General features: G+C 47.9%; 1 protein-coding gene across 3 annotated transcripts in view; it reads right to left on the bottom strand.

Annotated features, from left to right (window-relative positions):
• Positions 1-8,529: 8,529 nt before the first annotated feature.
• PRKD1 (protein kinase D1) overlaps positions 8,530-23,748 on the bottom strand; it is a 227,178-nt gene continuing 211,959 nt past the window's right edge. For all 3 annotated transcript variants that reach the window (XM_063948154.1, XM_063948155.1, XM_063948156.1), the window contains 7 exons: positions 22,006-22,078; positions 21,780-21,886; positions 17,204-17,365; positions 17,028-17,126; positions 13,870-14,137; positions 11,584-11,669; positions 8,530-9,888 (listed from right to left, as the gene is read on the bottom strand). In XM_063948154.1, the coding sequence (XP_063804224.1) occupies positions 9,685-9,888; positions 11,584-11,669; positions 13,870-14,137; positions 17,028-17,126; positions 17,204-17,365; positions 21,780-21,886; positions 22,006-22,078 (999 nt within the window). In that variant the 3' untranslated portion in view covers positions 8,530-9,684. The remainder of the gene's footprint in view (positions 9,889-11,583; positions 11,670-13,869; positions 14,138-17,027; positions 17,127-17,203; positions 17,366-21,779; positions 21,887-22,005; positions 22,079-23,748) is intronic.

The following is a 23,748-nucleotide window of genomic DNA, read 5'->3' as shown; positions in this document are numbered from 1 at the left end:
CGAGTAGAATGAGCCTTAATAGCATCAGGAGCTGGGAGCCCAGCCTGCGCAGAAGCTTGTGCAATCACCATTCTAATCCATATGGCCAAGGTTTGCTTATTTGCAGGCCAGTCATGTTTGTGGAAACCAAATAGAACAAAAAGGGAATCTGACCTCCTAATAGAGGCAGTCCTCCTCACATATATACGGAGAGCCCTTACCACATCCAAACACCGAAGAGATGAATGCCGGAACCACAATCTTTGTTAAAGTGAAAAGATGACACCACCTTAGGCTAATAACCCGGGCGAGTTCGGAGAACTGCGCGGTCGTAATGAAATATCAAAAAGGGTGGATGACAGGATAAAGCGCCTAAGTCCGATACCCTTCTGGCAGAAGTAATAGCCAATAAGAAAAGTACCTTAGCTGTAAGCCATTCAAGGTCCACTGACTCAAGAGGTTCAAATGGAGACTCTTGCAGGCCATTCAGGACAACAGACAAATCCCATGGAGCCACAGGAGGGACATAGGGAGGTTTAATCCGCAGTACACCCTGAGTGAATGTGTGAACATCAGGTAGAGACAAAATTCTTCTCTGAAACCATACCGACAAGGCAGATATGTGAACCTTGAGAAAGGCCAGACGATGCCCTAAATCCAGGCCTTGTTGCAAAAAAGCCAGAAGTCTGGAAGTACTAAACTTTGAAGCATCGTAAATCTTAGCAGCACACCAGGTGAAGTAAGAATTCCAGACCCTATAATAAATCCACGCAGTAGCCGGTTTGCAGGCCTTTAGCATAGATTGGATAACCATCTCAGTGAATCCTTTGGCCCTCAGGAGTGAAGCTTCAAGAGCCACGCCATCAAAGCCAGTCTGGCCAGGTCTGGATAGACACAAGGGCCCTGAACGAGGAGGTCTGGGTGCTGGGGAAGTAGAAGAGGACACTATCGACAGACCCTACAGGTCTGAGAACCAATGCCGTCTGGGCCACGCTGGAGCGACTAGAAGTAGTATTACTCCTTCTTGCTTGAACTTCCGTAGTACCCTGAGCAGAAGCGACACTGGAGGGAACACGTAGGGCAGACGAAAGTTCCATGGAATTGCCAGTGCATCCACGAATGCTGCTTGAGGATCCCTTGTTCTTGATCCGAAGACCGGAACTTTCTGATTGTGTCGGGACGCCATCAGGTCTACATCTGGTAGACCCTACTTGTCCACTAGAAGTTGAAAGACTTCCTGATGAAGACTCCACTTTCCGGCGTGCACGTCCTGACGACTGAGGAAATCCGCTTCCCAGTTGAGGACTCCCGAAATGAACACTGCCTATATTGCTTGCAGATTGCGTTCCACCCAACAAAGGATTTTTGACACTTCCACCATTGCCATGTGGCATTGAGTGCCGCCTTGATGGTTTATGTATGCCACCATGGTGGCGTTGTCCGATTGTACTTGGACAGGCCTGTTCTGTATCAGAGGCAGGGCAAGAGTCAAAGCAGTGAACACTGCTCGCAATTCCAGAATGTTTATCGGGAGGAGTGATTCCTCCCTGGTCCACAGACCCTGGAAAGAGTGTTGCTCCAACACCGCGCCCCAACCACTCAGACTGGCGTCCGTAGTCAGTAGGATCCAGAAGGAATGGCCCCTGCTCAACTGCTGGTCCTGTAGCCACCAGCTCAGTGACAAATGAACCTCTGGAGTCAAGGATATCTTTTGAGACTGGATCTGATGAGGCAGGCCATCCCACTTGGAAAGGATTAACCTCTGTAGAGGGCGGGAATGAAATTGAGCGTACTCTACCATGTCGAAAGCCGACACCATGAGGCCTAATACTTGTATCGCCGAGTGTATCGACACTCTTGGGCGACAGAGGAAGTATCTGATCCTGTCCTGCAGTTTCAGGACTTTCTCTGGAGACAGAAACAGTCTTTGGCTCCGAGCAGGGACCAGTGAGGACTTCTTCCAGTTGATGAGCTACCTGTGGGCTTGTAGAAATCGTACCGTCAGTTGTAGATGACTGAGGAGGACATCCCGGGAGTTCGCCAGGATCAGCAAGTCGTCCAGATAGGGCAGGATCCAGATTCCCTGACGACAGAGATGAGTTGTCATCACGGCCAAAACCTTGGTGAAGATACGAGGGGCCGTGGCCAGTCCAAACGGCAGAGCCTGGAACTGATCGTGAAGGTTGCCAATAGCAAATCGCAGATATTGCTGATGCAATATGGTAATAGGTATATGTAGATAAGCATATTGTATATCCAGGAATACCATATAATCTCCGGGATCCATGGCCAGTGCAATCGAGCGCAGTTTCCATACGGAACTTGGACACTCTCACAAATTTGTTCAGTGATTTGAGGTTGAGTATAGGCCGGGAAGACCCATTGGGTTTCGGGACTAGAATCAGGGTCGAGTAGTATCTCTCCGCCTCTCTGGGACAGAGGTACCGGCACCACCAGGTGTAGAGCTTCCACCTTCAACAGGTCCAAAGGAATAACCATCGCGCAGAACTGGTGAGGGGGGATGTCTCTTGAAAGAGATTGCGTACCCATGGGAGACGACTTCTCGCACCCATGCGTCTGAAGTGGTCTTTAACCAGACCTGGGTGAACTGCAGAAGTTGGCCTCCCACCCTGGGAACCCCCAGGGGGAGGCCCGCACCATCATGCAGCAGGCTTGTCTTGTTTGGAAGCAGGCTGATGGGCAGCCCAGGATTGTTTTGATTTGGGCTTAGTGGTTTTTAGAGTACGAGCTTGTCTCGGGTACGCCTGACCTTTTGTTTTTCCTTGAGGTCGAAAGGAACGAAAAGTGGTACTCTTTGCCTTCTGTGCAGCAGGATTAGTTTTCGGGACAAATGCAGTCTTAGCAGCCGCCAAGTCAGTCACAATCTTATTCAGATCTTCCGCAAATAGGATGTCTCCCTTAAAAAGAAGTACCTCCAAGGTGTTCTTGGAGTCCAGGCCCACCTTCCATGACCTCAACCACAGAATTCGGCGAGCCAGGATGGACATAGTTGACGCCTTGGCTGCCATTACACCTGCCTCAGAGGACGCCTCCTGAATATATTGGGAGGTGGTGGTATTATGAGACAGAAATTGTCTGGCAGTGTCAGATATATCCTAAGGCAGCTCATCCTCTATTGCCTGAACCCATGCTTCAATTCCTTTTGCGGCCCAGGGGGCTGCTATAGTGGGTCTATGTACCGCACCTGTAAGGGAGTAAATAGACTTCAGGCATCCCTCCACACCAGCGACGGACTGGGGCTCAAAAACGGGCCGGGCATTTGTGAAGGTACGCGCGCACGTCACGGGGGTGCGCCGCCACGATGTACGGGGGCTTGCCACGAGTCATGGGGGTGTGGACTCGTGTCACGCACCCATTACCATGGCGACGCTTGCTGGGGGCGTGGACTCGCGGCACTCCCCCATTTCCATGGAGACCAGTGGGGGCGGCTGAATCAGAGAGCTGGAGGCTGCGTTGCGCGTGGCCTTCCCTGGTCTCTGAGGGACCGGCCCACCTGGCATGTGCCAGAAGTGCCAGATGGCCAGTCTGGCCCTGCTCCACACGCTTGTGTGTTGGTTCCTTCAGTGAGGTGACAGGGAGAGCAGATGACACCACAAGACGGGTGACATGGGAATCCACATTCAGCCCCCAGCTTAAAAAAATACATCAGCTTCTTTCTTAGTTATATGTTTTTCACTACATTTCTCTTCTTCAGCTTTTTCATCTGTTGTTCTACTTCTCTCTGTGCCATGCAGCTCCTCTTCTAACACAGTAGCTCCTCGTCACTGACGGTGACAATGTTTTGTTTAAGACACTGCAGCATTGCAGCAGCCAGGCACAGAACAGCTGCCGAGGGATGGGAGCCGGGCAGGCAGCTGTCCAACTCTGTATTATTCAATCCACCGGGCAGCAGTGGTCAGTCTGCATGCCCAGCCAGGGCACACAGTGTGGCCGATGGCCATCAGCTGTGGCAACCGATGCGACACCCCCAGAGCATGTAGTGACTTTCCACCAGCGGTAGAGCCCAGCAACGCGCACGTCATGAACGTCATTGAGAGAAGCTGCTAAGTATGCGCAGCTCAGCTTCTCACCTGTTGCTGTCACCGCGGTGCACACTTAGTGAAGCGACCGCGGTACAGCCCAAGAAGTTTGGTGGCAGTGTTTTCTCTGGTAGGCTGGGGGGAATGTGCCGTAACCCCTCAGAAGCATGGGCATGTCACTGGGCCTGTGTATGACTTGGAGAGGATGGATGCGACAGTGCTGGAAGGGGGGGGGACAACTTGCGTCCCTTCAAATCTGGCGCCCGGGCGTGTGCCCCCCTAGTTACGGATCTGTGTGAGATAACGAGTCTTGCCATAATATCCCTTTAATCTGGGACACCTATGATTTACACGGGTTGTGCTGGTTAAATTCAAGGCTTTATTTCACTTGGTTTTAATCAGCCACAGAACCTGTTATTAGGGTATATTATTAGGTATATTATGGGAAGCCTAGAGATAGTGGACAGTTGCTGAGCTTGTCCCATAGTCAGATCGCTCAGTGGTATTTGTTATGTATGTATATATTTATTCTGATTGCAATTATTTTATGAAATCCACTTCAGTCTTATCACATATGTACAAACTCAAGTTTAGGATTTCCCCTCAGCGCAATTGTTCCTCTTTTCTGCTTGTGTCCCATGTGAGTAGTCTGGCAGCTGGCAGTAGGAAACAATAGAAAGAGGCAAAAAACTGTTGCAACATGCCGGTGCTTTTGCCAACACCTCCCACAAAATGTTAATCACTTGTGAATTAATTCGGTGGACAGCGGGATCCCGTCCACCAGAATGGTGGCAGCGGGGCGAGTGCATCGAGGCTCCTTGCAGGTTTACTGCACTCGCCACAGGTGCTATTCTCCCCCTATGGCCGCCCTATTACCCTCCATACTTAATGAAAAGTGGTAAGGGCAAATCATTCAACATCTAAAATCTGCTTTTCGCCTTCGTTCCGTATTGTTCATCTTTTAGCAGAGGGAATAGACAAGGCGTGTCACACAGCTCTGTGCTATCAGATAATGCTGATTCCTTCTCCCCCGAGCCCTCATTTCTGCGTCTTAAGGTACAATGGATGGTGGGGACAAGAGATGCTGAGGGTACTGGGGGGAGGGGGGAATCTGTGTTCTATGCTAATTTGGGTGTGCCGATTCCAAATCTAAAACTGAAATTTATCTATCACATCAGGACTTCAATTATAGACATCACCAACATTTACATTGTGCGTGTCATATAGTGGTGGTCATTCCGAGTTGTTCGCTCGGTAATTTTCTTCGCATCGCAGCGATTTTCCGCTAACTGCGCATGCGCAATGTTCGCACTGCGACTGCGCCAAGTAAATTTGCTAAGAAGTTTGGTATTTTACTCACGGCATTACAAGGTTTTTTTCTTCGTTCTGGTGATCGTAATGTGATTGACAGGAAGTGGGTGTTTCTGGGCGGAAACTGGCCGTTTTTATGGGTGTGTGTGAAAAAACGCTACCGTTTCTGGGAAAAACGCGGGAGTGGCTGGAGAAACAGGGGAGTGTCTGGGCGAACGCTGGGTGTGTTTGTGACGTCAAACCAGGAACGACAAGCACTGAACTGATCGCACTGGAAGAGTAAGTCTCGAGCTACTCAGAAACTGCACAGAGAAGTCTTTTCGCAATACTGCGAATCTTTCGTTCGCAATTTTGATAAGCTAAGATACACTCCCAGTAGGCGGCGGCTTAGCGTGTGCAAAGCTGCTAAAAGCAGCTTGCGAGCGAACAACTCGGAATGAGGGCCAGTGTCTGCTATTTTACACAAATAAGCAGCATTATTTTACTTAAACATTAAAAATTACCAAAAACACAGCTGGGGGGTTACATATAAAATGTGTTTACACATTAGATTAATATATAAAAAAAATGCTCTAGAGATTTTCTCTTGCGCTTATGTATTGTATTTGTTGTCTTGTACAGAAACCACAAGTCACCCATCACCTTGTGGTCAAAGCAACCTTGTTATCCTGTTTCCATTAAAAGACATTTCTTGATGAAATCTCTCACCATGTTCATCACTAACTGCCCCTAGGTTGGGTGCGAAAAAGTTAAGGTGATAGTGGAGAAAATGAATTTAAAGGGACATTCTGCAGCCCATCTGCTTGTAAGTAAGTTGTCTACTTGCCCAACCTACTGATCAGATCTGTTCTTTCCAAGAAAGTTCTTGACCACTAACACAAAGGCAGCACAAGCTGCCAACTCAATTGTGTTTAACATTGATCTGAACTCCGTATCTCAAATCACTTCACAGATCTGTGGTCCAATAAAAACTCCTGTTTTATCTTTGCATCAGATAGCACTGCTCTAATTTTTTTCCTTCAGATACAGGTAGCCACTTCTCATCATTCCCAATTTTTATATGGAGTGGTGAAGATAAACTTTATGAGGATCTACTATGGTCTCGAGGAGAATATTGGGGGTCATTCCGAGTTGATTGCATGCTGCCGATTTTCGCTGCGATCAGGTCTCTACTGCGCATGCACCGGAATGCGCACTCGCGTCGAACGGGTACAATGCGGATCGTTGCTGAGCTATGGATTTAACGAAGAATCCTTACACACAGCCGATCGCAAGAAGATTGACAGAAAGAGGGCGTTTATGGGTGGCAACTGACCGTTTCCTGGGAGTGGTAGGGAAAACGCAGGCGTGTCCGGGCATTTGGAGGGCGGGTGTGTGACGTCAATTCCGGCACCAAAAAGACTGAAATGATGGCAAGGGCTGAGTAAGTTCAGACCTACTCTGAAACTGCACAAAATGTTTTTGCAGAGCTCGGCTGCACAGGCGTTCGCACACATTCAAAACGAAAATACACTCCCCTGTGGGCGGCGACTATGCGTTTGCATGGCTGCTAAAAACAGCTAGCGTGCGATCAACTCGGAATGACCCCCATTGTGTTTAACAATGAGGTGTTCAGATCTGGCTGGTCAATTTTTATCATCATAATGGTGTTTATCATGACTGTCCCAGAGGCACAAGAAGCACATGTTTTAGTGTACCCTAACTATAATAAGTTACAGCTATTGAATAATGTCTACAACCTAAAACAGTAGGATGGCCTTAACATTAGTTCCGGACTTGATAGTCCAATTTGGAGTTCAGATTCGGAGTCAGCACACAGGAATTAGTCAAGAAAAACTGGATTTTACTCAGTAGCGGACATGAACTTTTTTGTCGTCTAGTGTATAATCTGGTCTACCATAAATTTAAAAAGAATTAAAACAAAAAAACAAAAACATCTTTAAGTGATTGATCCCCAAATAATTAATGTCGCCGACCATCTTACCTGGATGGATAAAACGAAAATTTCACACATAGTCAGGGGCGTAAGTTCATCCCGGTCACCCCCGAATGCAAGCTGGAGTTTGGTGCTGTCCCTCCCCTATAAAAAAACCACCACATAACTTACAGAATTACATAGATATTGCTCTCAGCTGGTCTACAGAGACCAAAGCCCACAGTGAATTGGCAGGGCTCCAGCTACACTGTATGACAATGTCCAGTGGGTCAGGCTCAGACTCAAGAGATTCATACAGAGTCAGCTTTTACTGGTGGGTTCCATCTCACCATCCAGCAGCCGTGGTGGATGCACCATCGCTTGCGGCAGCACAGGCTGAGTGGTACCAGGCAGGAGCTGTCCTGTCTTATATTGCAGGTGTTAGCAGGGCTCCTGGGACATAACTGATTAACTCTGCAGCAGCAGTTGGTATGCTGCAGAGCTCCATTGGAAGAGCAGCGATCACACTTGGATCCTGCTGTGAGCCACACAGGTGCTGCTGTACATGCAGGTGCCCCTTCAGGGCTTGGAGCCCGGCAGCAGGCGTCTCCATTGCCTCTGGGAGTTACACCCCTGCATGCAGTAAATAACAGCTCAAAGCATTGATTAGTTTAGTCCAAGCAGGATTCATGGATCACCAAAGGCTCTCAGGGGTGTTCAAACAGACCATATTACAAAATACTAAAAGGGAATTACTTACCAGACGATAACCACTACAATCCATATGATCATTGAACGTCTAGCTTTTGATTGGCCGCCCTATTCCCCTCCATACTAAATTAAAAGTGGTAAGCACATATAGTTTCCAAAACTACTGAGAAGTGTCACTTTAATACTAGGGTCAACAATAAGATCCAGCAGCATTCCATGTGTATGAAATATAGTCCTTGGCAAAGTGCTTTGATGAACGCGTAGAATGGAATTTTTGTTTTCAGCCGACTGTCATCTATAAAAACCTTTGTTGTTTTTAAGACACTAGTGGTTTTATACAGTTGTCTGGCTCACGTTAAATCGGTCTTATTAGAAAATAGAATGGAAAGGATATGTTAAAGCCTTTAGTTAACTTCTTCTACCCAGCTAGTGACTGTCTGTAGAGTGGTAGATATATTTTCCGGCATCACTTGCACAGTTCAGACTCACGAAAGAGGTTGCAAACACACGCCAGCAGTCAAAGCATTGCAACACATAAAATACCTCTCTATGAAACGCACAGAAAGAGTAAAGTAATAACACAGTATTTTGGTTTTATTCAGGATAGAAATGTAAGAATATAGTCTAAAATCTGCTAGAGGAGTATAATATGGAACATACTGACAAAAGTTTCTAAATACACTGTATTTGACCTTTAGAAAAAAATATTAGTAACTTCTTTGATACAATTAAGCAAAATTGAGAACAAAACCAAATCAGGGTCTATAAAAGGTAAAACCGAGGGAAATCGCATTTAATTGCCCATTGAGCACACCGGTCCTTGGTGAATGTTACTACTGCATGAACAGGACATTGTGCATTGTACAAAACACAACTGATTCCTGTGCACCTACATTATACAGAGCCTCAATATATGCATTTCAATATTTCTGTCCAATCCTGATGTTTATGGTGCAATTCCTGTGATCCACCGACCCCTTGCAGAGTACCTCACCTCACAGAAAAGAACTCCGTTATCTTCCAGGCTAAGAATTAAATAAAATCCAACACACAGCTTCCTCTGAAGACAAAAAAACAAAAACAAAAAAACCCAAATCTGCGACCGACGGGCTTAATCCCTGCGCTGCGGGATGTGCCTGCGATACGCGGTGGAGTGATTACTAAGTCTCGGCGGACTACAGCGTCATTCCTTTCATCTGTCAGACAGGATCTGTTCCCTTTTTGACCTTGTGAGAGACTAAATATTTTTCAACATATTTTGCGTATTTTCGATTTGATACATAATGGTTTTGTAGGTGTGTGCACGTCTATCTATCTATAGTCTATTCACTCATTCTGTAAAAACCAACTGTTAGAGAAGAGCCAACTAGGGCTGTACCCACAATGCACTGCAGGCCTTACAAGCAGTACGGAACTTACAACGTCATGGTGAACACCACTAATAGAGATGGAACAGCTCCTACAACGCACAATCTGTCAGCTGTCCTCATAACATAAGAGGTGGCCTCTTGCACATTGCTCCGATGGGGTGTCTTCATTAGGGCTCTTCTGAAAGGATTGACTAGAAAGGATGGCGGAAGAGAGAAAGCCCAGAGGTATCAGAAAGACTTGTGGAGTGACGCACACAGCCAGATTGATGAATACTGTACATTCAACATCTAAAATGTGCCTTTTGCCTCCGTTCCGTATTGTTCGTCTCTGTTAGCAGAGGGGAATAGACACGGCATGTCAGAGAATGCTGATTCTTTCTCCCAGAGCCCTCATTTCTGCGTCTTCAGGTTCTATGGATGGCGGGGACAAGAGATGCGGAGGGTACTGGAGACAGTGATCCCCGGCATACATCTCCCAGCGGGGGTCATCGCTTTCATGGGTAATGTAGCGCTCCCCTATCTTGCACTCCAGTTCGCGGAGATCCAACCAGGTCTGGTAATCCTACAAAAAAGGCAAGCCGCATAATTATTATTATTATTACCAGTTATTTATATAGCGCACACATATACCGCAGCGCTGTACAGAGAATATTTTGCCCATTCACATCAGTCCCTGCCCCAGTGGAGCTTACATTCTATATTCCCTACCACATGTACACACATTCACACTAGGGTTAATTTTGTTGGGAGCCAATTAACCTACCAGTATATTTTTTGGATTGTGGGAGGAAACCGGAGTACCCGGAGGAAACCCACGCAAGTACGGGGAGAATATACAAACTCCGCACAGTTAAGGCCATGGTGGGAATGGAACCCATGACCTCAGTGCTGTGAGGCAGTAATGCTAACCATTACACCATCTGTACTGCCCAATATATGAAAGTATGCACTAAAATACAGGCTCTGCTATAAATCACTGTTACCTATAAAGTAACGTTTGCAGTGATATCAATATCCTAACGTTATTACTACATGGAGCATGCGCTGTTGCATTTGCAGGGGGCATCAAACGGGGCCTTATACTGAAAAAGGATTGTATGCAATGTACATGGTCTTTGAGGGGGTAAAAAAAAAGCTTTGTATTTACTCAAAGTGTGACAATTCTCTCAGAAATACAGCAGCCCAAGCTTATAATGGACAATATTACACACTAGGACAGAGGTTCCCAAACGCAGTCCTCAAGGCACCCCAACAGTCCAGGATTTAGGTATATCCACGGTTCAGCACATATGGTTAAAACAAATCGACTGAGGTGCTAATTACGTCACCTGTGGCCAAGCATGGATACATTTAAAACCTGAACCGTTGGGGTGCCTTGAGGACCACGTTTGGGAACCTCTGCACTATGGGCTTGTTTCAGAGGTGGATGCCTTGATGCAGCTGCTGTGCGAAAATCCGCCAGCATCTCAGATTTAAGTGTCGCTTCCAAAGACGCAGTATCGGATCCCCTGGCCATCTGAGTAAGCCTAAGGTTAGTCCTATTTCCATAAGCTAGTATTTCCAAACTCCAGCCCTCATGCACCCCACTAACAGGTGTGTATTGCGTGACCGGCGGTCAGCATAATGCCGACGGCATCCCGCAGCAGAATGCCAGCAAGGGGGTGCAACAAGCCCCTTGCGGGATCGCCGCACTTGATGGCGACACTCTATGGGTGTCACCCACGAGTGGGAATAGTCTCTGTTGGTTGGCATGCCGAACGTCGGGATTGTGAAGGTGCAGGATGTAGGGGTTACATAACTACACCCCCCCTAACAGTGTATGTTTTACAGAGATTCTCATTATCACAAGTGATATAATTAGCTCCACCTGTGGGTTTCTTAAATGTCTCAACCAATAATGAATACACCTGTGCACCAACTAGAAGAACTGGAAAACATGCCCTGTTAGGGGTCCCTGAGGACTGGAGTTGAGAAACACTGCCCTAAGCAATAGTGACTGGTGTAGTTCCGGGGATGGGTAAGGTTCAGCTATACAATATCTTTGTGGCTAGATATTCTTTCAGTTTCTGCTTGGAATTTCCTATTGTTGGAAAGCCAATATAAGACATTCAGGGGGAAATCTCCTGAAAACTTATTTTCAACAGAATTTCCTTGAACTTTGTCAAGACAATCTTGGTCTTACTTGCAGTTTGCTAAACAGAAATGTAAAAGGTACCAGAAAGAAACCCTAGCAGCTGATGCGTTGCGTATTACTCACCTGTAACCAGGGGTGGTTGAGGGTTTTGTCCACGCTGTAGCGTTTCCTCATCTTCACTTGCAGGAGGTTGTTGATGAGGTCAATGGCTGGAAAACAGGACAGAGCAGAAAGCTGGAGTGTTGGTAAGAGAGAGCTTGTGGTAACACTGTACTTGTCAGGAGCTTCCTCATTTCTACATCTATTGCAACTGGCTGTTCTCGTTGCAGCATTTCAACACAAAATGTACCTGAGGCCTCATTCTAGGGCTAAACGTAATAGGAATGCCATAGTAAATATTACATCGGTATGAGGACAACCAGTAATATTGTGTAACAAAATGCACCACATGCTACAAAACCTCACCCCTCTTCACTAAAATGAACACTAATTTTAGGATTTGCTAGATCCACACACTCATTTGGGGCGGGATGTATTAAGGTACATCGCCGCCCCTCGCCACTTATCGCAGCGGCGTTGATCGCATATGTACTAACATATGTGATCAATATCGCAATGCGGTGACGGAGCCCCCCCCGCGATACCTGTGGGGTGGTCTGCGAGGGGTCTCAGTCACCTCCAAGGGGTCTACACACTGCCTGCACGCCAGGAAGCAGCAGCAGGCTGCCCCCGGCGCCTCCTCCTCCCCCCTGCAGCCGGAAGGACGTCCGGCTGCGTTGCTAGAGGGAGGAGGAGACTACCTACCGGCAGGTAGGAAGGTTTGGGGGGGGGGGGGGGGGAGGCGTCTGCGGTGGCGGGTTGCAGCAGTCGGCGATAAGAAGCTCATAGGATTTATAGTGTATCGCCATCCAGAGATGGAAATACCCTGGACCGCAAAAAAACGGCGGTAGGGTCTTAGTACATTTGAAAGTGCGGTAAAACCCCCGTTTTCGGGGGTTTTACTGCATTTTTCCTTTAGTACATCCCGCCCATGGAGTTCTGATAGACTACAGATAATACTTAGGGGGGGGGAATTCATTACCGCGGGCTAATTGATCCCCGGGGCTATCCAATCAATCCCAGATGAGGGCTTTATCAGTGGGATCGCAGCTGCAAAAACACAGATCCGTGAACTTCTCACTGACACTATGTGTTTTCACCCAAAACACACGTAATTTTTCTGTCTTAAAAATGGGCTCTAATTGGACTGCTAAAAAAACAACAACTAGTAAAGTCCCGTTTTTACTGCGGGTAATTGAATTCCCTTCTAAGTGATAAAACTACATCAGGCAATGACACGTGATTCGAATGTGACTGCACACCTAATAAGACACACAGGGGAATATCCAATTACCTGCGGTCATCTGTTTTCGCCGCGGGCTATCCTATTATCCCCGATGCAATTGGCTCCTCTCTCCGATGCCGGCACTTATCACTGCCTCAGGCACCCGGAGCATAATCCGCGATAAGCAGCTGCCAAAGCCGGGATAACACAGGGAATCGGGGACTTATCCCCTATCCCACATGTTATCGCGCGATCGCTGGTCTGTTTTTTCAACCAATGAAAACAGCCTGTAATAGGATAGTGCGATAATGAGAATTGGTCATTAATCGCGATATCCTGCTGTTTTCACTAGGCGAGAACGGATCATGGATAATAGGATACCCTTCTTAATATAGATTAGTGCCCTTTCAATTGGGGCATTCTGCTACATTTAACAGCCAGCAGCTTTGGTGTCTATACAGAGTTGCATTGCACTGCATGTGCCTTACAAATGAGTGTATTATACTTGTTATTTTCAGGTGGAAAGCTGTGTAATAGTGCTTAAAGCTCTTTTTCAAAAACTGTAACAAATTAGGATTGAGGATTCTTCACCGACCTCAAAACAGCGATCAAATAAACAATATGTGACAGTTGTTATCTAGAACGAAATACACTGTATCACACTAAAATCTTGGAAATTTATGAGAACGGATTACACTTCAGGTGTGATCTCTTGTAAAGCAATCCAGATAGTATGAAGCCTGGTGTAGACAGGTTATCATCAGAGCCTATGTGGGTGATTATGTACAATGGCAGATACGCCACTACATAATAATAATATATGCAACAGGCACATCAAATTCTGGATTATTAAGGGAACTCTCACTTGTGTTTCTGAATATTATAAGAAGCCTTTTTCAGACTAGACCAATCAGTAGTTTAAAGCCAGACATCACTTTACTACACTATCACATAAGATGATCCTTTACAATTCCTAAAAACTTTTGGATGTACATAGTGTATGAATGTGTGGTTGTATGTACTAAATTGAGCACTTTGATACGCTGGTCCTCATTCTTAATATGCCTCGGGCAGAAAGGACTCACCATCAGGTGAGGTCTCTCTCCAAGGGTTTGGTGGGTACATAAAGGCTGCATTCTGGATCTGGTCATGAATGTCCTCATCCTCATTGAAAGGGAACGTTCCACTCAAACTGACATAGATGATCACGCCCACAGACCACATGTCCAGAGATCGGTTGTAGCCGCGATTCCTCAACACTTCTGGGGCCAAGTAGGCTGGAGTCCCAACTACTGAGCGGCGAAATGATTTCTCGCCAATGATACGTGCAAAGCCAAAATCGCACAGCTTCACCTGAAGTACATAGAGAAGATTTTAACAGAGTCAATTACAACATATTTCTTTTTCATGCATTTGTACCCTGTACCCCAATTCTCTGCTCTGGAAATGTATGCTTTGTTACTGTGCGTCGTTGAGCATGGTGTCTCCCTATTGTCCTTTTCAGATGACTGCAGCTAGCCACACAGTGTACACACAAAGGGGACCAAACTGGATAAAGATCTCTTCCATGGGGTTAGCAGCCAGATGCTAGAACCCATGTAATATTACCAGTTATTATAAACACCAATAGGCACTACCACTATACATTTCTCCAAGATCTGATTATACTGTTTATAGTGTTCCCTCTAGAATCCGGGCAGGTCAGGGCGTCGGATCTAGAGGGGCACTTGCGGGAGGGCGGCCATGCTAAATAGGGGGCGGGGTCATCGCCGCTATAAAAAGGGGGAGTGGGCGGCCAGCGGCGTCACTGTTGGGGGCGTGCCCAGCACCTATGGAGGTGCTGGGCTTCCCCCAAGCGCTCTCTCAGCGTGAATGGATGCTGCGCGCATAGGGCAGGAAGCGGGCGGAAGTTTTAGCAGGGCACCGCAGAAAGGGCAGGGCGGCTTTTGCCCTTAAAAAAATCGGGCAGGGCGCGGCGCCCTGTTAAAACTGCCTAGCGTGAACACTATGTTTATATCCATATTTGTGTCATGGTTTTGTCTTTTAGATTTTAACATTAAGAATAGGCCTCTAATTTTCAATACACTGGACCGGTCCCCTTTATTCTGTGAAATACAAACATACATAAGGAGGCAGTGCTTGTGTTGTGTAGACAGAGCTTCATGTGAAAAGCATGTGCTACAGAACACAGATCCCAAGTGACTACGGCCAGTAAATTGGGAGAGATGGAATAGCGCACTCCCTACTGTAAATCTACAGATGGAGCCTCCCTCATCGTTGCTGTTTCTCCGCCTAAATGGAGGATTAGTCGCACCTAACAGATAGCTCAGGTTGTTCAGTTGTTGCACGGACAGGCGCATTGAGGCACGACTTCATACGCAGCATGCAATAGACATCTTCATCACTGGGTGGCTAATGCTCCACTAATCCAGTACTATAGAGCGAATAGCGGCGGATTGATCTAAAAGCTCTGGCAAATGGTCAATGACGACTGTAATATTACTGTACACACAGACCAATAGTCAGACAGAGTAAATTTAAAAAAAAGAAACCAATAAATCATCAAATCAATATGGTTAGTGTTTACAGACGCAAGCAAACGTGTTAAAGCAATGGTCCATTGACGTTAGGCATACAGTACTGTATGTGAGCGTCCAAGTCTTGTAGCCAATACAGCAAAACCCACGGGAAGAGATCACTGCTTACATTTACACATGAGCTTGTGTCTCTATTACCAAGCTTCGTGGCCAACCGGTGAAGTTTCCCGCGCCCCATGCTCAGAGTCCTGGGTTTGATTCCCAAAGTGCAAATGCCTTTGTTTTTTTTACTTCTTGACACTTTTTTTTTTTATAACATTCATATATTTAAGAACCTTACATTCAACAGAATTATGCACAGAGGAAGAGACCTGTTTCCATAACTAACTGTCGGAGCATCTCACACGCAAATCCATAGCACAGTACTGTACTGTTTAATGTACATTCACTCTGGCCCTCTCTAGTCCTTTCCCGCAACCAAAGCGACTGTAGTATCTTCATTTTCATGGTAGCCCTTCAACAGTACTGTGTTGGCAATTTATTGACTGTAAACTAGCCTCTTTGAAAAGGTCAGTCTCTCAGGGGAGGGGGAAGGGTGAGGGGGGAGGTGGGGATTAACCAGCGGAGTTCGGGGACGCTGTCGAAAATATTAATTCTGTCGGGACCCAAAAAAAGAAACCAATAAATCAATCAATAAAAATAGTGTATACAGACACAAACGAACGTGTTAAAAGCAATGGTCCATTGACGTTCAGTTAAATTCAATTAAAATGGGCTTAAAGCTTAATATCTCCGGTTCTGGGGGTCCAATCGGCTCAGAACTGTGTTGGTATGGAAGGGGAGATGATTAGCTACCAGAGGATACTGACCCCAAGTTTCTGTGACCCCCACAAGGCTAACGGCAAGTGTCGGAACCCATGGTGGGTCTGAATTAATGGGCCCATTATAGTCTATGGGAAAATGGGTCCATTTTGCGTCCTGATCTCTCCAGTTCTGGGTGTCCCAGAGACTCGAGACCGGTACCATACAAAAGAGAAGACTCTTGACCATACCTGTAACAAGTTCGTTTGCGTCTGCATACACTACTCTTTTTTTGTTGTTGATTTGTCTGCGGGACTTGGACGCTCACATATTCCTAACGTCAATGGACTATACTCCGGATTTATCACGTTCGTTTGCATCTGTATATACTGTACTATTTGCGTCTATACTGTATATACTGTAATATACTCTATGACATACTATAGCGTAATGAGACGCACCAGTAAAGTAGCTCTTACACTGTAGTTCAGTATTGTATTTTAATGGAGACCACATGCATGCGCAATGGCGATTTTAAAAAGCGACATCTGGTGGATGATCGCAGGTATTACACTCAAAGGTAACACCAAACGCTCTGTGCGCCTCACTACAACTAGGTAAGCCTCCTTGCGCCCAGACACGTTGCGTATGCCTGATCGCGACTAGCACCTCAGTCAGCAAAGATAACGAAGGCTCCACCTGTATGGATATAAGAAATCATTTAGTTCTGTGACCACATAAAACACGTGGCTGTGGGAGGCATGCTTTTGTACAGGTTACAGAAGCACAAATGGACTTCTAATAGTTGTAATCATTTACAGAAGGTGTGCATGATTCCTCACAATATACATTTCCCCAATGAACATGGACACCATGAAAACAGAAGCACTGCATTACTGTGTTACCTGAGGAAAGGGCTCCGCTGATGCAAGCAGCACATTTTCTGGTTTCAGGTCACAGTGGACAATATTTTTGAAGTGAAGGTGACGCAGTGCTACCAAGATCTTAAATGGAACAAACACAAGTTTAGGTCTCTCGCACTGCCGGTTAGCTGCCCCAGTTGTCCTTTTCCCACACGCACCTGTGTGACAAGGAATTTGGTGATGCGCTCTGGTAACCTTCCCTTCTCACTGGACAAGATCATCTCCAGCATGTCCCCATGTAACTTCTCCATCACCACAAACACTCGTTCCGGGGTCTCGAACATGCACTCTAGGTTCACCACTCCACGGTGATGCAGGTTCTGGAGAGAAGATATAGGAATTGGTTGAGGCAGACAAGTCATACACATAATGTTCCTACGGAAAGCATGTGTTTATATAGAATGAGTTTGGCAATGTCAGTAGTTTCTAGTGAATGAATAGGCTACAAAATGGCTGCCCTCAGTGTGTGTAGGTGGCAGGTGAACTTTCATATTCACTCTAGAAGGACCAAATGCTGAACAATGGAAAATGGTCAATGCTAATTTTGACTTTTACAAACACTATCTTTTGTGTATGCATGTCATTTTGTTCACAGCAAGGGAATCGATACAGAAAAATGTGGTTTTAAAATAAGCATCATGCCTTGGTGTATCTCAAAGCGAAAACATTTTAGTGCAGAACTATGGCTATTGTATCGTAATGAGCGTGTTTTAACTTGATACCGTCCTTCAACTCCTTTTATTTATGTGCATGAAGTGTAGTGTTCTAGCAGAACAAAGAATACATCTGTGCTATTCCTCATTTTCCAGTCAGACTGGGGCATCTGAGTAGCTGTTACATTCACAATTTGTCCACAGCGAACAACGGGATTTTAAAACCAGCTTACACACCCTGCCCTGTGTTATGTGATCGCTTCATTTGTGGCATAATAAACGGTCATCTATAGTTGATGACTGTTTGCACCAAGCCTGTATCTGATTGTTATGTTACAGCTCTGTATTTGTCATAGGTGCACCCAGCATATTAAGCAAGGGCCTGAAACTTTCTGTAGTGTGAAGCAGAGGAGTAATACCCCCTTTTCCCCTGCCTCAGTAACCCAGGTTATTGCAATGTCCGTGCTGCGCTCGCCACAGGTTCTATCCCCACTCTGTGGGTGTCATGGTGACCCGCGAGTGGTAATAGTCAATGTTAGTCAACATGTCGAGTGTTTGATCGCTCGGGATCCCGGCATCGGCATGGAGACCGGTGGGATCCCATGCGGCGGTCACATGACTGCATCCCGGTATAAAGGGCGGAACGGAGCTGCTGCACATGCCCAGACTTTCCTACCAAGTCTGTTGTGTGTGCCTGTGGATCTGACTACTCAATCATCACACCAGAGAGAGAGAGAATCTGGTAAGTGGCTTACCGTGATCATTTTGTCTGCATAAGTCAGAAGTACTGTATTACATACACTGCATTTTGTTAGGGGCAGACTATATCTTGTTACATGCTAATTATGCATCTTTCATGAGCTGGTGACAATCGCTCTAAAATTAAACATTCGGAAACCCCCCTCCAGAAATCCTGTGTTTGCCCCTGGTTACACTGCTGTAAGTAACATTACAATCGTGTCTGCATTACGCCACCGATATTCTGCTGTCCATATATCCACTATCAACCTGCTGGTTGTCAGAAAAACATCTGCAAGCTTGTTGGCATTCTGCTGTTGTGCTTGGAAGGAATGGGTCAGCGCACTCTGGGGGTGTGGATATTGAGGAGGGGGGGGGGGGGGGGGGGGAGGAAGGAAATGAGGGGGGGGGGGGGGGGGATTGACCTTGTTCTTGTATGAGGATAACCAACGATATGTATGTTCCCTGTAAGTGCAATGATAACCCGTGAGAAAAGATGGGTTGTGTATATTTATTGATTGTATGTTACATATGGGTGAACATCCCTCTTCAGGTGTGTCCACCCCCCCCCCCCCCCCCTCCTCAATATCCACACCCCCAGAGTGCGCACCTCCAGGTCTGGCAGCACTCATCCTAACCTTCCCCCAGTGAGCGCTATCTCTCCCCATTCCAAAACAATATTCTGCTGTTGTGCGCCAGCCCCGCAGTGTGCACACTGGGCCTAATTCAGACCTGATCGTAGCAGCAAATTTGTTAGCAGATAGGCAAAACCATGTGCACTGCAGGGGGAGCAGAGGTAACATGTGCAGAGAGAGTTAGATTTGGGTGGGTTATATTGTTTCTGTGCAGGGTAAATATTGGCTGCTTTATTTTTACACTGCAATTTAGATTTCAGTTTGAACACACCCCACCCTCTTTCATGGGTTCAAGTACATTATGGATACTGTTTCTGCAATTATGGAATATTGCTATTAATAGTCACTGTGTAAGGCTGTACATATCTATGCGTAATCTATGACAAAGCTAGCCTTCACATTTTAAGGGCCCCATTTAATAACAATACAAAATCCTTTTAGCACTCGCTAAAGGGATTATGGGGGTCATTCTGACCAGATCGCACGCTGCAATTTATCGGGTCAGAACTGTGCATGCGCCGGCGCATGTCAGACGGCCGGAGGCCGCCGTCCCGCTACGATCGCCTCTGCCTAATTGACAGGCAGAGACGGTCGGTGGGCGGGGGACGGGGACGGAACGGCCACCTTTTCATGGGCGCGGTCCAGACAACGCAGGCATGGCCGGTCCGAACGGGGGGTGGGCCGCAGTGGCTGCATGACGTCACACGCAGCCGCTGCGGGCTGGGGAGCGATGAGTAGCTCCCGGCCAGCACGCTAAAGCTGCGCTGAATTGCAAAGGCATTGCAGGTGTGCGATGCCTTTGCACTTATGCGGGGGGGGAGGGGGGGGGGGACACACACGACTGGCACTGACATGCTGGGCGTCCCCTTGCATGTCAGTGTGAATGATCGAAGCTGTGCTAAATTTAGCACAGCTACGATCATCTCGGAATGACCCCCAATGTCCTAACAGCACTAAACTAAGATTACCAGAGTTTGCCCCTGTACCGCTTGCCGGCGATGGAGTGGCAGTGCTCTCTTTCCGGTTCAGCGAAGCCTTCCGGGCATTGCCGGGTCCCAGCTGGGTGAAGGAGTCATGCAAATGTGCCGACTGGACGCCGCTCACGTGCATGACTCAACAGCCTTTGTTGCTAGCAATGGTAGGCGGAGCGCAGGATGCTGCTGAGGCAGGAGACCGTGCTGGACCTTGCCAGAGAGCTAAGTAATGATGAATACCGGCTGCAATTTCATTGCGGATGACATATACAATATTGGGGGTCATTCCGAGTTGATCGCTAGCTGCATTCGATGAGGAAAAAAAACGGCACTTCTGCGCATGCGTCGCAATGCGCACGCGCAACGTACTATTACAACGAACGATGTAGTTTCACATAGGGTCTAGCGATCCTTTTCAGTCGCACTGCTGGCTGTAGAGTGATTGACAGGAAGAGGGCGTTTCTGGGTGTCAACTGACCGTTTTCAGGGAGTGTTCGAAAAAACGCAGGCGTGCCAGGAAAAACAAAAAACAGGTAAAAAATACCCAAAGGTATTCGGGCGCTATGAGGCGAGCTGATTAGCTAAGCAGCAGCCAATAATACGGGGAAGTCACTCCCTGGAAGGAAATTAGGAAAAAGATGGAGGCTGCGCTGACAGAGGAAAGAACAATATAAATATTGTTTATATTGTTCTTTCCTCTGTCAGCGCAGCCTCCATCTTTTTCCTAAGTGCCAGGAAAAACGCAGGCGTGGCTGGGCGAACGCAGGGCGTGTTAGTGACGTCAAAACAAGAACTGAACAGTCTGAAATCATCGCAAGCGCTGAGTAGGTTTTGAGCAACTCTAAAATTGCACAAAAAAAAAAACTTTGCCGCCGCTCTGCGATCCTTTCGTTTGCACTTCTGCTAAGCTAAAATACACTCCCAGTGGGAGGCGGCATAGCATTTGCACGGCTGCTAAAAACTGCTAGCGCGCATTCAACTCGGAATGACCACTGTTATCATCTTGTAAGCAGGGGTGCCTAATGTGGAGGATAGGGCAAAGGCTCCAAAGACCCCGGGCCAGGGAGCTGTAGTAATGCCCCTAAGATAGCATGCCCATGCAGTTTTCAGTGGCGTGCTGCTGCAAGGTCCCCAGTGCGCATAACCAGGGTTGGGCTCTCTCCGCCCGCCTACCCATTTTAGCAGGCCAAGACTAGTATGGAAGATGTATCCGTAACAAGCCACCAAGATGCTAGACGGAAATGGAGGCTGTAGGCGCACACTGTCATTTAGAAGTAGAGTAGGTAGAATTGTGAATATATAAGGAAGCCACAAAAAAGCAGAACTTTAAACAAAAAACCATCAGGATAGCCAGAGAGCAAATCACTGTTAGAGAATAAGATTGTGCTGTGGTTTGATGTCTTTGTGGCTGTGATGACGGAAGTGGCTTCTTCATCTAGTTTCCAGCAATCATGCAGATAATTCATTATCTGCTGCTAAATACAAGCGATGCCGGACCAACTCTGTACCTGGCACAACCAAGTTACCATTCAGTATTGATTGGATATCAGAAGCAAACAGACACAGTAAATAAACTTACTAAACCTAATAAACTTTATCAGTAAACCCTGCGTGCTAGTTTATTGGATGGGATTATACTGGTTACACTGCAAACACGGCTACTGATGTGCAGATGGGTGAGAGGAGTACATGAGGCTCTATGGCAGTAAGAGCACCAGGTAGGTCGTTTGGTACCTGTAAGATGGCAACCTCGTTCCGCAGCTGGCTCTCCTGCTTGGTAGGAAAACGCAACTTATCAATTATTTTTATAGCCACATCTCGCCCAGTCTTCCGGTGCTTCCCTAGAATGATAAAACAGTATATATTTACTTACAGAACAAGGAGGAGCCAACGAAAGCAAGAGATGGAGTTTCAGGACCCAATATGGCACTGCAGCTTTACTAATGAGCGCAACACTTACCTCCATATACAATTCCAAATTGTCCCGAACCAAGAACCTCGTCTGGGAAAATCTGATACACAGAGCTAATGTCCTGTTAACAAAACAAACCAGGTTTAGTGTACTGGTAACTGGAAGCAGGCAGAGGGACCAGGTCACAGCTGCACGCAAGTCAGAAGAAACTACAATTATGCTGCATGCACAGAAGTGTGGTTATTCGCCAGAGCAGGGCAGAGTGGGGTGGGTGATGGGAGTGAACGCAGGCAACTACACACACTCCATGCCCCCCCACCTGGCACCCTTTCCACTGACTATCCATACAGAAACACATTACCATTCATTTGTAAAAGACAGTACTGCTTACCGATCTCTGACAGGAGCCAAGCAGCAGCCTACTGCACGCACATTCACTACTCTGCCTCACCATCCGGCACCCCTCCCACACACTCACTATCCCCGCCCTCCCCCCAACACCATCCGGCACCTCTCCCACACACTCACTATCCCCGCCCTCCCCCCAACACCACCCGGCATCCCACCCACCCACACACTCACTATCCCCCCCCTCCCCACAACACCACCCAGCATCCCACCCACCCACTCACTACCCCCCCCCTCCCCCCAACACCACCCACACACTCCCTACAACACTGGCATCCCACCCACACACTCACTATCCCCCCCTCCCCCCAACACCACCCAGCATCCCACCCACACACTCACTATCCCCCCCCTCCCCACAACACCACCCAGCATCCCACCCACACACTCACTATCCCCCCCTCCCCCCAACACCACCCAGCATCCCACCCACATACTCACTATCCCCCCCCTCCCCCCGGCATCCCACCCACACACTCACTATCCCCCCCTCCCCCCAACACCACCCAGCATCCCACCCACACACTCACTATCCCCCCCTCCCCCCAACACCACCCAGCATCCCACCCACACACTCACTATCCCCCCCCCTCCCCCCAACACCACCCGGCATTCCACCCACACACTCACTATCCCCCCCCCCCCTCCCCCCAACACCACCCGGCATCCCACCCACACACTCACTATCCCCCCCCTCCCCCCAACACCACCCGGCATCCCACCCACACACTCACTATCCCCCCTCCCCCCAACACCACCCAGCATCCCACCCACACACTCACTATCCCCCCCCTCCCCCCGGCATCCCACCCACACACTCACTATCCCCCCTTCCACCCAACACCACCCAGCATCCCACCCACACACTCACTATCCCCCCCCCCCTCCCCCCAACACCACCCGGCATCCCACCCACACACTCACTATCCCCCCCTCCCCCCAACACCACCCGGCATCCCACCCACACACTCACTATCCCCCCCTCCCCCCAACACCACCCGGCATCCCACCCACACACTCACTATCCCCCCCTCCCCCCAACACCACCCAGCATCCCACCCACACACTCACTATCCCCCCCCTCCCCCCAACACCACCCGGCATCCCACCCACACACTCACTATCCCCCCCCTCCGCGCAACACCATCCGGCATCCCTCCCACACACTCACTATCCCCCCCCAACACCACCCGGCATCCCAGCCACACACTCACTATCCCCCACCTACCACCCGGCATCCCACCCACACACTCCCTATCCCCCCCCAACCACCCGGCATCCCACCCACACACTCACTATCCCCACCTACCACCCGGCATCCCATCCCACCCACACACTCCCTATCCCCCTCTACCACTGGCATCCCACCCACACACTCACTAT

Source organism: Pseudophryne corroboree, chromosome 12, assembly GCF_028390025.1.
Source record: "Pseudophryne corroboree isolate aPseCor3 chromosome 12, aPseCor3.hap2, whole genome shotgun sequence".
Lineage (NCBI taxonomy): Eukaryota > Metazoa > Chordata > Amphibia > Anura > Myobatrachidae > Pseudophryne > Pseudophryne corroboree.
Note: the sequence above shows the minus strand (reverse complement) of the source record. Positions and strands in the feature narration are given on the sequence as shown.